Source organism: Carcharodon carcharias, chromosome 13 (assembly GCF_017639515.1).
Source record: "Carcharodon carcharias isolate sCarCar2 chromosome 13, sCarCar2.pri, whole genome shotgun sequence".
In the NCBI taxonomy this organism is placed as follows: domain Eukaryota; kingdom Metazoa; phylum Chordata; class Chondrichthyes; order Lamniformes; family Lamnidae; genus Carcharodon; species Carcharodon carcharias.
The window spans coordinates 126,080,980-126,094,184 of record NC_054479.1 but is presented as its reverse complement, the minus strand read 5'-3'; the positions used below and the strand labels follow the sequence as shown (position 1 = coordinate 126,094,184).

The 13,205-nt window shown below is 40.1% G+C and overlaps 1 protein-coding gene across 1 annotated transcript in view; it reads left to right on the top strand.

Annotated features, from left to right (window-relative positions):
• snd1 (staphylococcal nuclease and tudor domain containing 1) overlaps positions 1-13,205 on the top strand; it is a 946,160-nt gene that overhangs the window by 799,380 nt on the left and 133,575 nt on the right. The window contains exon 18 of the mRNA XM_041202041.1: positions 3,812-3,956. Coding sequence (XP_041057975.1) covers positions 3,812-3,956 — 145 coding nt within the window. The remainder of the gene's footprint in view (positions 1-3,811; positions 3,957-13,205) is intronic.

The window sequence follows — 13,205 nt, the reverse complement described above, 5'->3', positions numbered from 1 at the left end:
CTTGTTGTATTGCTCGAGCCCTCCCCCTCTCTTCTCTCATATCTTCCTTCTCTCACTGCCCTGTTCTTCTGGATGAAAGAAACCATGGTTTTGGAAAGTTAAATTTCAGCTTGGCTCAGTAGTTAATATTCTCATCTCTGTATCAACATGATATGAGTTCAAGCCTTACTCCATTACGTCAACACTAAATAAAGCCTGAGTGAATGATGTATTGTCCAAGATGGACTGGCTGCATCTTAACAGGCACTGGACTAACGTCCTCACAGAGACTTTCACGAGTACTGTTGGGGAGGAATTGGCAGATGAATGGGAACCTGAGAGGGAGCTCAGATTCGAGAGAAGCAAAACTGATAAAAAGATGTAGAAAAGTGGAAAGCAAAAATATAAGACAGAGGGCGCATAGGCACGCTTCAAATAAGATCTGAATAGAGAATACATTTTAAAAAGCACAATTAAAGGCACTGTATCTGAATGCACGTAGCATTCACAAAAAGGTTGATGATTTGAATGCACAAATTGAGGTAAATGAGTATGATTTAATTGCCATTACAGAGATGTAGCTACAGGGTAACCAAGATTGGGAACTGAATATCAAAGAATATTCAGCATTTAGGAAGGATAGGCAAAAAAGAAAAGGAGGTGGGGTAGCACTCTCAATAAGGGATGCATCCAGTACTTTGATAAGAGAGGATCTTGGTTCAAAGGATCAAGATGTAGAATTAGTTTGGGTGGAGCTAAGAAACACCAAGAGGCAGCAAATATTGGTGGGAGTTCTTTATAGGCCACCAAACTAGTGGTAATGTTGTGCATGGTATAAATCAGGAAATTAGAGATGCTTGTAACGTGGGTAATACAGAATAATTGTGTAATGAGAAAGGGCTAATTAATAACCTTGCTGTACAGGAGCCTTTGGGAAACAGTGACCATAATATGATAGAATTTTGCATTAAGTTTGAATTCAATATAGTTCATTCTGAAATTAGGGTCTTAAACCTGAAGAAAGGAAATCATGCATGTGTGAGGGGCAAGTTGGCTATGGTGGTTTGGGAAAATACACTAAAAGATTTGGTGATAGACAGGCAATGGCTAGTATTTGAGGAAATACTACACAGCTTGCAACGGATATACATTTCTCTAAGGCACACACATCCAAAGAGTAAGGTAAATCAATCATGGTTAATGAAAAAAGATTGCATTAGATCAAAGGAAGTGACTGATGAGGATGCCAGAAAAAGTGGTAAACCTGAGGACTGGGAGCAATTTAGAATCCAGCAACGGAGGACCAAGAAACTGATTAAGAAAGGAAAAAGAGAATATGAATGCAACCTAGTGAGGAACATAAAGGGGGACTTTAATAGCTCTTTTAGGTATGTGAAAAGGAAAAGATTAGGGCAAATGTTGGCCCCGTTACAGGTTTGAGGCAGGAGAATTTATAATGGAGAACAGGTGGAAAAACCAGACAATTACTTTGCATCTGTCTTCATGGAAGAAAATACAGAAAATCTCCCAGAAATATGAGACGACCAAGGGACTTGTGAAACCGAGGGACTGAAAGAAATTATTATTAGTAAAGAGGTAGTACTAGAAAAGTTAACTGGGTTGAAGGTTGATAAACCCCCTATACCAGATGAGCTTCATCCAGAGTGTTGAAGGAGGTGGCTAGAGCGATAGTCAAAATTCTATAGATTCTGGAAAGGTTCCTGCGGACTGGAAGGTAGCAAATGTAACCCCACTATTTAAGAATGGAGGAAGAGGGAAAATGGAGAAATACAGACCTGTTACTTTGACGTCAGTAGTAGAGAACATGTTAGAATTTATTATAAAGGATGCAATAACTGGACATTTAGAAAAGAATGGTAAAATTGAGCAGGGTCAATATGGATTTATGAAAGGAAAATATGTTTGACATACTTGGAGTTTTTTGAGGATGTTACTTGCAGCATAGATAAAGGAGAACCAGTGGGTGTGATGTATTTGGATTTTAAGAAGGCTTTCGATAAGGTCCCACACAGGAGGTTAATAAACAAAATTAGAGCGCATGGGATTGGCGGAAATATACTAGTATAGATTGAGAATTGCTTAACAGAGAGAAAGCATGAGTAGGAATAAACAGGCCATTCTCAGGATGGAGGCTGTTACTAGTGGGGTACCACAAAGATCACTGCTAGGTCTACAGCTGTTCAAAATCAATATAAATGATTTGGATATGCAGACCAATTGTAATATTTCCAGATTTGCTGATGACACTAAACTGGGTGGGAATGTAAGTTGTGAGGAGGATGCATGGAGCTTCAGGGGGACTTGGACAGCCTAAGTGAATGGGCTGGAACATGGCAGATGGAATATAATGTGAACAAAAAGGCAGAATATTTCCTAAATGGTGAGGGTTTGGGAAGTGCAGGAGACAAAGGGACCTGGGTTTTCTTGTTCATGAGTCACTGTGCAGCAGGCAATTAGGAAGGCAAATAATATGCTGGCCTTCATCACAAGGGGATTTGAGTACAGAAGTTATATCGAGTCTTGGTGGGACCTCACCTGGAGTATTGTGCACAGTTATGATCCCCTTATCTAAGGGGAATGCAATGGAGATTTACCAGATTAATCCTTGGGATGGTGGGATAATCTTATGAGGAGAGATTGAGGAGACTGGGTCTATATTCCCTAGTTTTGAAAAATGAGGGGTAACCTAATTGAAACTTACAAAATTCTTATAGAGCGAGACAGGGTGGATGTAGAGAAGATGTTGCCCCTGGCTGGTGAGCCTAAACAAGGGGGTATAATGGCAGGATAAGGAGTAGGCCTTTTAAAACTGAGATGAGGAGGAATTTCTTCACTCAGAGGGTGGTGAAACTTTGGAATTCTCTACCCCAGAGGACGGTGGAAGCTCAATCATCGAGCATGTTCAAGACATAAATTGATAGATTTCCGGGGACTAATGATATCAATGAATATGGAGATAGTGCAGGAAAGTGGCATTGAGGTAAATGTTCAGCCATGATCTAATTGAATGGTGGAGCAGGTTTGGCAGGCCAAATGGCCTTCTCCTGTTCCTATGTATTCCTATGTCCAAAATGTCATTCTCTGGGTGAAGCATTAAACATGGTTCAGGTGAATATAAAAGAGGCCAAATCATTTTTGAAGATGGGCGATGAGTTGTCTTGGTGTCCCAGCTGTTCCTCCCCCAATCAAATGTACCAGTATTAGGTTGGCTGGCCACTCATTTAATTTCCACTTGTGGAGCATTGCTATGTACAAAATGAGTGCTGTTTTCTTGAGAAGTATAATGCAAAGCGCTTTGGGACATTTAAAAGAGATGATTAAGAGCAAGTTGTTTCCCCCTACTTTCATTGTTTGTTACTGGGTTAGGAAAGTTCCTGCATCCCACCAGTGTTCTACATCGTCATGTCCAATTTTCCATGAATTAGCACGCAGTCCTTTAAATTAGAGTACAGAGAGCTAATATTCATCTATTTGGGTTTCCATAAGTAAGCAATCCAAATGACAACAAAATAAGAAATCTGGAATATTGGACATTTGATGAATGGGTCTCATTTAAAAGCATAAGAATTAGGAGCAGGAATAGGCCATGTGACCCCTCAGCCCTGCCCTGCCATTCTTTAAGATCATGCCTGATCTTCCTCAACTCCACTAATCCACCCTATCCCCATATCCCTTGATTCTCTTAGTGCCCAAAAATATACCAATAACTGAGCATCCACCTCTGGGGCAAAGAATCCCAGAAATTCATTACTGCAAATTCCCTACATGTTGTACTGAGTTGCTACTTACTACCTCTGTTACTTTATTGCAGGTCTGGTCTAATTATGAGGAACAGCCAGCAGAAGAAGCAGTGCTGCAGGTTGCAGAGGAGAAGGAGCGCACAACCAACTATAAGCCTGTCTTTGTAACTGAGATTACAGATGAGCTCCACTTCTATGTGCAGGACGTTGAAACTGGTCAGTATACTACAGCTGGGGAGGGGATAGTGATGCATTCTTCAGTGATCTTTCCATGTTACTTCCTTGGCTGAAAGAGACAGAAGCTAACCATGACAATTAATGTACAAACCCTTAACTAAGCTAAACCCATGGTAGTCCTGCATAACAGAGACAAACATACTAAGTATAGCAATATTTACTTCCTTCAATATAGCCAGGTACAACAGAAGAATAGAGTCAACTGTGAGTATAGACGAAGGCTGTAATACATTTGATGCTTGGGATATATTAGAGCTGTTTATACAATCATCAAGCCTATCTAATCGGCAGAAGCAACATTATTTTATATATTTGTGCAGTTTTCCTTTACTTTAGGATTTTCACATTTCTAAGTTTAGACTTGTCATTTCACTTCCATGACAGAGTTCCTAACTGGAGTTGTCAGGCTGGCAGAATTTACCAGGTGGCTTCATATAATGTACAGAAAACAATGTGACTCAGCAACACTGTAGTGATTGTCCATAGGAAAGGAATACCCAGTGCAAAAAGGGGAAATCCTTCACTGACTTACAACACTTATGACATACTGTGTGTTACTGCAATGTTTATCTTCTCTTTACAGCCAGAAATGTGGAGTTTATTGGTGATCAGTATTTTTATTTTGTTTTGCAGTAATATACTGTTATGTAAATAAGAAAAAAAACAAATATCTTAAAGGATTTAAGAACATATTGAACTGTATCAACAAATCAGTAGAACATAAATGGGAGGATTTCATCCTGTGGTCAGACTGAATGTAGTCCTGAGAAGAGTGCAGGAAGAATCTTTCTCATGGAAGTAAGAAGTCATTATGATGGACAAGATAATAGGGTGAGAAGATCAGTTTGGGTTGAATAAGATGCTGAGGTTGCAAAACAATCTGGTTCAGCCTCAGACAATTGCCAGTGAGTGAACTGTCATAGTGGAGGTAGTAGACAGCATTAGATCTGTGAAGTTTATTGTTATCATGACAATTGTTAGGGGAGATAACCTTTGTTTTGTGAAAGAGGTAAGTAAAGTAACAGGGTCTGAAATTGGGAACATTTGATCAGCAGTAATAAAATACCAATAGGAAGCTCAATACCTTAACTAGGTATTCTGAATAGCAGATAATACAAGATGTATAGAAATCACTGTATAGAACCTTAACTGTGAAGGTTCTAAGGTTATACATAAGGCTAGATGGAACAGGAATATTGTTCTTTCATCTCTGCAACCTAGATTTGAATGCTGTTTGGCTCTTCTGTAAGATTCCCAAGTGAAATAATTTTGGTACAGTTCCAACTTGTCTCAGTGGCTGTGAATCTGTATTGCAAATTGTCCATAGTTCTGCTCAAATTTAGAAACCTCTTTCAGAGAATCCATTGAGATAGCTGGTATAAGAAATTGAAAATCCCAAAATATTATAGTGAGAGCTTTTTGGATTTGATCAGGTTATATTTTCTGCCACTTAATGATGATTAGATGAATAATATTTATCCCACTGTTGATGCACTGCTGAAAGAGCTATATTGTGCATCCAAACTGTACTGTCCCTGAATTTATGACCTGGGTCTGCTCAATGGGATTTTACTTGGAATCCAACCAACACTGTACCTAAGGGAGGGGTGTTGATGAGGCAGATTTTGAATTTTACCCTATTTCTAACTCCTGTTTTATCTGACCCAAATGTTCTTCATGTTAGTACTGGATACAAAATCAAATTTTGAATTCTTCATGATAGCAAAGGTTATTGTAAAAAGATGCATTTTGCAAATTAGTAGATAAATGAGAAGGTACGCTCAACTAAAGTGGCAGTAGGAGTATTGCAACTCCCCATTCCCTATACAGTTGCTTATGTTGGAAAATGTTCAAGTGCCTTGTCAGGCAAGACAGGATTGTGGTTAGTTTTGATTTGAATGCTGCTTGGTGCTTCTCTCTTCTGTAAATTCTTTCTCCCTTCAGCCACTTCCCTATCCCAAAGGTCAAATATCCTGTCAGCACTCATTGGGCTCGCACATGAAGAAGCTTAACAGCTGGAGTATCTTGTGCAAATTCAGCTTGAACATTTCCCTGCTCCTTTACTGAATATCTCTCAGAATGTTACACACGTGCTTTGCCTTCTTAGAATGTCAATAATTGAAAGCCTATAATTACCAGCGTTTGGCATCTGAAGATAGTAGTGCCTTCGGTGGGAGACATTTAGTTAGAAGTTTCCAGCATTAGTTCATTAGGACCAAATGTAATAAAAAGTTAAAGGAATTAGACAATATCGTGGCTAGCATCCAAATATCTGGTTGAGCTCTGACAAGGCTCTGTGGGGAAATGTTGATTTGCCCCTGAGTACTCTGGTATTTTTATAGGTCTTTATTTTAATTGCTCATCCAACCACAGTCAGAATAATTGTGTTGTGACAGAAAACCAGTGCAGTGTCTTTGGAATTCTCTCTTTAACCCTTTTTGTTAGAAATGAACAACTTCCTTTTCACATTCCCCAAAGGTAATTAGGCTTCCATCCTCCACATAAGTAAGTTTTCTATGCACAAAGACAACTGTCCTTTGCCAGCTGTAAATAATATAGTATACAATGTAGCACATCATATAACAGCCTGAAAGCCCACCTCAATTCTGGGATTCAATTCTACCTTTTGACCATATCCCTCAATTACCCGTCTCCAGAATCACATCTGATTTTCTCTAGACTCCATTTAAACATATTAAATCTGCTTGAATAATATTTCTAACAACTTATTATACAATTCTGTTGCCCTTTTGAGTGCAAACATTCCCCTGAATTTCCTTACTATTCCTAACTCATAGTCATTTAGCTTGTGGAAGTTATTTGAGCCGCAAAAGCTGACACCTTTTCCCAAGTACAATACTGGACTAGAGTGGGATCGGTGCTTAGATTCTGATTGTTTTGTTGCCAATGAAAGTGATTGAAACTCTTCACAATGAATGCCTCCACACGACAGAACATTGTGATGAGAAGTACCAACCCCCTGTTTTTCTTTTAAAAAAGTGTCTTTGACCTTCATCTGTACAATGTTGACATTTCTGGCCAGTGAGCATGAAAGGTAGATGTTCAGTCCAAAATTGTAAAAGTGGTAAATCTACACACAAGGAATAGTGGTATCAGTAATAAGTTATCAAAAAAAAACTATACAATCAGACATTACAGAATGTTGATTTACTGCCAAAGCAGCAATTCAAGGACCAAGACTTCAGTATAAAGAAAGACTTGCGTCGATATAGCGCCTTTCAAGCACTATGGCAACCCAAATATTGGTATGCCAGAGCAGTGAGTTATATATTTGACTGGAGCAGGGACTGTTGTGGCATTTGTTGCAGTGGATACTTAACAAGAAAACAATTTATTCCAGACCAGCTGATGGTAGCTGAATGAGGAGAAATTTCATCCACATGAATTAGATGAAATTCTTCAACTAGTGTTAAATAACGGTTGAGTCATGGATTTATGCAACTCTCTGTTAAATATATTTGGTAGCGAGCCATAGCAGGATGGTCTTGGGTTCAATCCTATACAGCTAGCTAGTCTCAAACAGGGCAGCCTGCTGGGCAAGGAAGAAGGAAAAGCAGGCAGACTGGACTCAGCTGTGACCCCTCTCCTGCCCAGCCCCAACTAGCCAACTGTCACTATCAATCTCTGCATATACAAAATAATGAGCTTTACATACAGGAAACTTCCTGCACCATATACCAATGAAAGTGAAAGCAGTAATACAGTTGGATTGGTCTCCTAAAACCTGGGTTGCAATCTAGTGACAGTTTTTGATTCTTTTCAGTTTAAAGTTGTGCTGATCTTCAAAGACTTTAAAAACCTTTCAAGCTGGTCTTTCCCTTCCTTATCCCTCCCTCTTTCATCAACCATCATGGATAGTAATAATGTAATGATGTTGTGTTCAGTTCCTCTGGCCCTAGAAAAACTCAGTAACTCTGGGGCCTGTGATCACTAGATTGTACATTATTGTACACTTTTTTGAGGCTAGCAGATAATAAGTTATGTTCTGACAAATGGAAAGCCAATTGGAAAGGGAGCCACAGCAGCAGTAGCTCCCCAAGCAATCTTTCTGTCCAGGGTCATTCCAACGTTTTCACTCAGAGATTCTGGTGTGAGTCCAGTGCAGTTCAATAACTCGACCAGCCATGTAATGAGGACTTTACCCAAGTTAACCTACTGTGAGCCATACAGAGTCCAGGTATTTTGTTTAAGCTAGCTTTCAGACTGACTGTAAGCTACAGTAGATTTTCAAAAAAAAATGGAATGAAATTGGCAATTGCAGAAATCCTTGTCCAATCCACTGGCTGTGCGGAAAGCCATGACCAATCAATAGTCCCACTGCAATCGAATCTTCCATTAATTCTTAATAGCGTAATTTCTTCCAATTCGGTGGTGGGTGTGGGTGTGCTTCTATTATTCATTAATCACAGAGGGGATAGAAGTGTCGTTGATGTGAGGGTGACTCTCCAATTTCGTTTCAGATGTGTTAACAGTAAATCTATTCACTGTTCTGTCCTCTTTTTCCCAGTCCCTGGCAGGACGACGATGCACTTTATTTTTATTCATTCATGGGCTGTGGGCTTCACTGGCTGGGCTAGCATTTATTGCCCATCCCTAATTGCCCTTGAGAAGGCGATGATGAGCTGCCTTCTTGAACCACTGCAGTCCATGTGGTGTAGGTATACCCACAGTGCTGTTAGGAAGGGAGTTCCAGGATTTTGACCCACCGACAGTGAAAGAACGGCGATGTATTTCCAAGTCAGGATGGCGAGTGACTTGGAGGGGAAATTCCAGGTGGTGGTGTTCCCATTTATCTGCTGCCTTTCTAGATGGTAATGGTCGTGGGTTTGGAAGGTGCTGTCGAAGGAGCCTAGGTGAATTCCTGCAGTGCATCTTGTACACCCTGCTGCTACTGTGCGTCGGTGGTGGAGGGAGTGAATGTTTATGGATGTGGTGCCAATCAAGCAGGCTGCTTTGTCCTGGATGGTGTCAAGTTTCTTGAGTGTTGTGGGAGCTGCATTCATTCAGGCAAGTGGGGAGTATTCCATCACACTCCTGACTTGTGTCTTGTAGATGGTGGACAGGCTTTGGGGAGTCAGGAGGTGAATTACTTGTCTCACAATTCCTAGCCTCTGACCTGCCCTGCCAGAAGGAGAAGGTGATTTGCTTCAGCTGTCATTGAGGGTTAGAACATAAACTGTGTGAAAGCAGACAAGAGTTAGTTATTCCTCTTCACAGGACATGCACTTACCCAGTTAGGAGCTGAAGCTGAGATGACCACGTTTGATAGTACGAAATGCAAGTGCATAGTTCCCTTTTACACGCATGCACCTCCAAGAGCAGAAACCGTAGCATTTTTTCTGGCCAATTGTAGCCATCCCATCATTGCTACAGCAGGGTTCAGCTAACTGGTAGAGAAGATTATGAACCTCGTACTTGTGTGGTTCAGTAGACAAACTCTAGCTTTCTTGCAAATATGGTGATTTCAGCAACACTTTTGTCTATTTTTAGCTATTTAAAAGTCTCATACTGCAGGAGGTAAATGACAACAAGATGCTACTAATATTTAATGTGATAAGATTTTTCTGTCACAGTAGGGGTTTTGTGAAATTGTTATATTTATAAAACTTCAGACTAAATTGCTTTAGATTTGTATTAACTAGGTAGAAGGAACCATAGCATATTGCCAAATTCCTGTTTTTAGTTTGTTTCAAATGACTATTTTTATGCATCTGTTCAGTCCAGAAATCAACACTAGAGTTTTTATTTTTTTTTGTGAATCTTGTGTTCGTTGTTGTTTCAGCTGTATTTAGAATATAATTAATTTTGGGAGTCTTCAGAAAGTTTGGCAAGACCATAGTGCAGGTGTAGAAGGGATTCACTAAACTGATACCATGAATGAAAGAATATGAGAGAGAAGATTCAAAGGAGGTATGATAGAGGTGTTCAAAATGATGAAATGTTTAGAAAGGGTAAATCAAGAAGAACAGGGGAGATGGTGGCATGGTGCAATGTCACTGGACTAGTAATCCAGAGCCCCAGGCTAATGCTCTGGGCTCAAATCCCATCATAGTGGAATTTAAATTAAATTAATAAAATCTAGTCTCAGTAATTGTGACCATACAGCCATTGCTGTAAAAACCCATCTGGTTCACTAATGCCCTTAAGGGAAGGAAATCTGCCATCCTTACTTGGTCTGCCCTACATGTGACTCCAGACCAACAGCAATGTGGTTCTCTTAACTGTCCTCTGAATTGGCCTAGCAAACCACTCAAATCAAAGGCAATTAAGAATGGGCAACCAATGCTGGTTTTGCCAGCGCTGCCCACATCTCATGAAAGAATTTTAAAAATCAATTTCCATTGATTGGTAACTAAATGCATAAATTTAACATAACCAAAATGAAAAGAAATATTGGGAGGATTTTTTTTAAACACAGAGGATTGCAAGGACATGGAATTCTCTACTAGCCCAATGTCCAAATGCAGCAAGACCTGGACAATATCTAGCTTGGGCTCACAAGTGGCAAGTAACATTCGAGACACCCAAGTGCCAGGTAACGACCATCTCCAACAAAAGAGAATCTGACCATCGCCCCTTGACATTCAGTGGCATTACCATCGCTGAATCCCCCACTATCAACATCCCATGGGTTACCATTGACCAGAAACTGAACTGGACTAACCACGTAAAAACTGTGGCCACTAGAGCAGGTCGGTGGCTAAGAATGCTGCGGCAAGTAACTCACCTCCTGACTCCCCAAAGCCTGTCCACTATCTACAAGGCACAAGTCAAGAGTGTGATGGAATACTCTCCACTTGTCTGGATTAGTGCAACTCCAACAACACTCAAGAAGCTTGACACCATCCAGGACAAAGCAGCCCTCTTGATTGGCACACCTTCTACAAGTGTTCACTCCCTCCACTGATGAACAGTGGCAGCATTGTGCACCATCTACAAGATGCACTGCAGAAACTTGCCAAGGCTCCTTAGGCAGCACCTTCCAAAACCACGACTGCTACCATCTAGAAGCTCAAGGGCAGCAGATACATGGGAACACTATTACCTGGAATTTCCCCTCCAAGCCACTTACCACCCTGACTTGGAAATATATCTTTCACTGTCACTGGGTCAAAATCCTGGAACTCCCTCCCTAACAGTACTGTTGGTGTTCCTACACCATAAGTTTGCAGCGGTTCAAGATGGCAGCTCAGCACCACCTTCTCATGGGCGATAAATGCTAGCCTAGCCAGCAACACCCACATCTTGTAAATGAATTTTAAAAATGGGTAGAAGCAAGATCCAGTGGGAATTGGGTAATTAATTGAGAAACAAAAGATTTAAGTGTTCTTCCAATGATTTATGTCCTCAGCAACTGATTTAGAAACCAGTGGGATTAGATGTTTCTATTTTATCAAATCCTTTCATACTTTTCAACTCCGTACTTAAATTTCCTATTATCCTTCTCTGATTCAGTGAAAAGAACACCAAGTTCTCTGGTCTGCCCTCATAACTAAGACCTTTCATCGTTGATGCCATGTTCTGTAACTTTTCCATGGCTTTCACAAACTTCCGAGGTAGAGTAGACCCTGGTGTCCTGAAGTGTGAGAACCTTTGTTATTTAACTATTTTCAATCATGCTCTTAGGATATGTGTTGGAGGATTGATCTGCAAGTTTCTGGGTAACCTCAACAAATGTGGCAAAGTTAAAATTGTAGAGGATGCTGAACCATTGCAAAATGATCTTGAGGTGCTGAGAGATTGGGCCCATGTTTGGCAAATTATGTTTAACTTAAAAACACTTAGCCTATGCACACAGCTGATAAACATATACACGTCCTACAAGGAAAAGACTTAAAGCTAGTGGTAAAAGAAAGAGATTTAGCTGCTTTTGTACATTAATTTTTTGGGGTTTGTAGCCAATGATATAAAACAAAAAATACCATTCTGTCTTTGTACAAAACCTTGGTATTCTAACTGAAGCCTTACAGTGTCTAGTTTTTGCCTCATCACGTGCATGATATGGAGACTTTTAAAAGTGTGTGAAGGATTGCAATGAGATTAATTCACAGTTAAAAATACCTTAGTTGCCCTGAAAGTTTCAACAAACTGGGCCTGCATACAGTAGCGACGCTTAGACTCAGGTGATTTGATCAAGGCTCATAAGCAATATTGGGACTAGATTGTGTTTATGTAGACCAATTATTGCTACTGAAAGGTTAGGGAGGATCAGGAATTACACTTATAAGTTATGGAAGAATAGAATTAGGTTGGATGCTAGGCAATTCTTCTTTTCCAAGAGAATGGGAAATCTATCGAAGAGGTTGCCAGCTCATGCAGTGAACACTGATTCGCTGTATTCCTTCAAGCAAGAGTTGGACTTATTTCTGGCTTTGATGGAGAGCACCTTGTAAAAACGTAGATATCCTGTAATGTAAATGAGGACCAATGTGATTTTCTGGAATAGTTTTGATCCTCTAAGGGGGCGGGAAAGCAATTTTCCAGGCTTCCATTCATCCTATCCCCTCCATTTGTTTTGGGTTTTTATCCAGTTTTTTTAACCTGTTGTAGGAGATTGCATGGCTCGGGATGGAGTGGGAAGTATCTGTATTGTAACTGCGTAGGACAGGTTGGATGGTACAGGTTTTTTCCTTGTTATTTTCAGCTATTTATAGGGTGCTTAGAACTATACATAATATTCTAACTGTGGCCTAACTATTGATTTTCCTAAATTTAGCATTACGTTTTTGCCCTTGCACCCTATTGCCTTTATTTGTAAACCTATCTTCCCTCTGTGTTTTGTAGCTTTTACAGCTTTTCATCCCAGCTTTAAAAGAATGGTAGTAGAGTAAAAAGAAACTAGTTGCAGGACTTCTGCAGTGATAAAGGCAGGTCCTAACTCACTGTCATACAGCCTTGTTTCATTGCCCAGCCTGTCTTGTTAGCTGATTTTAGTAGGAGTGCTATAACCTCTGGGGTTAAGGAGACAAAGTCAACCATAGTTCCTACTCCTGATTATGGTCTAAAACTCTTGTTACAAACTGCCCATGTATGGATAGGATCGGACTGAGCTCTAGCCTCTGCTCAATCAAATGAACTGCCAGCATTGCCTAAGTGCATACATTAAGAATGAGGTTTTAGGTTTATTTAAAGTTTTTGTTCCATTATTTTTGCCCCAAGCATAAATATTTGCCTGTTGGCCAGGTAACAAACAGAGGACCAAAAATA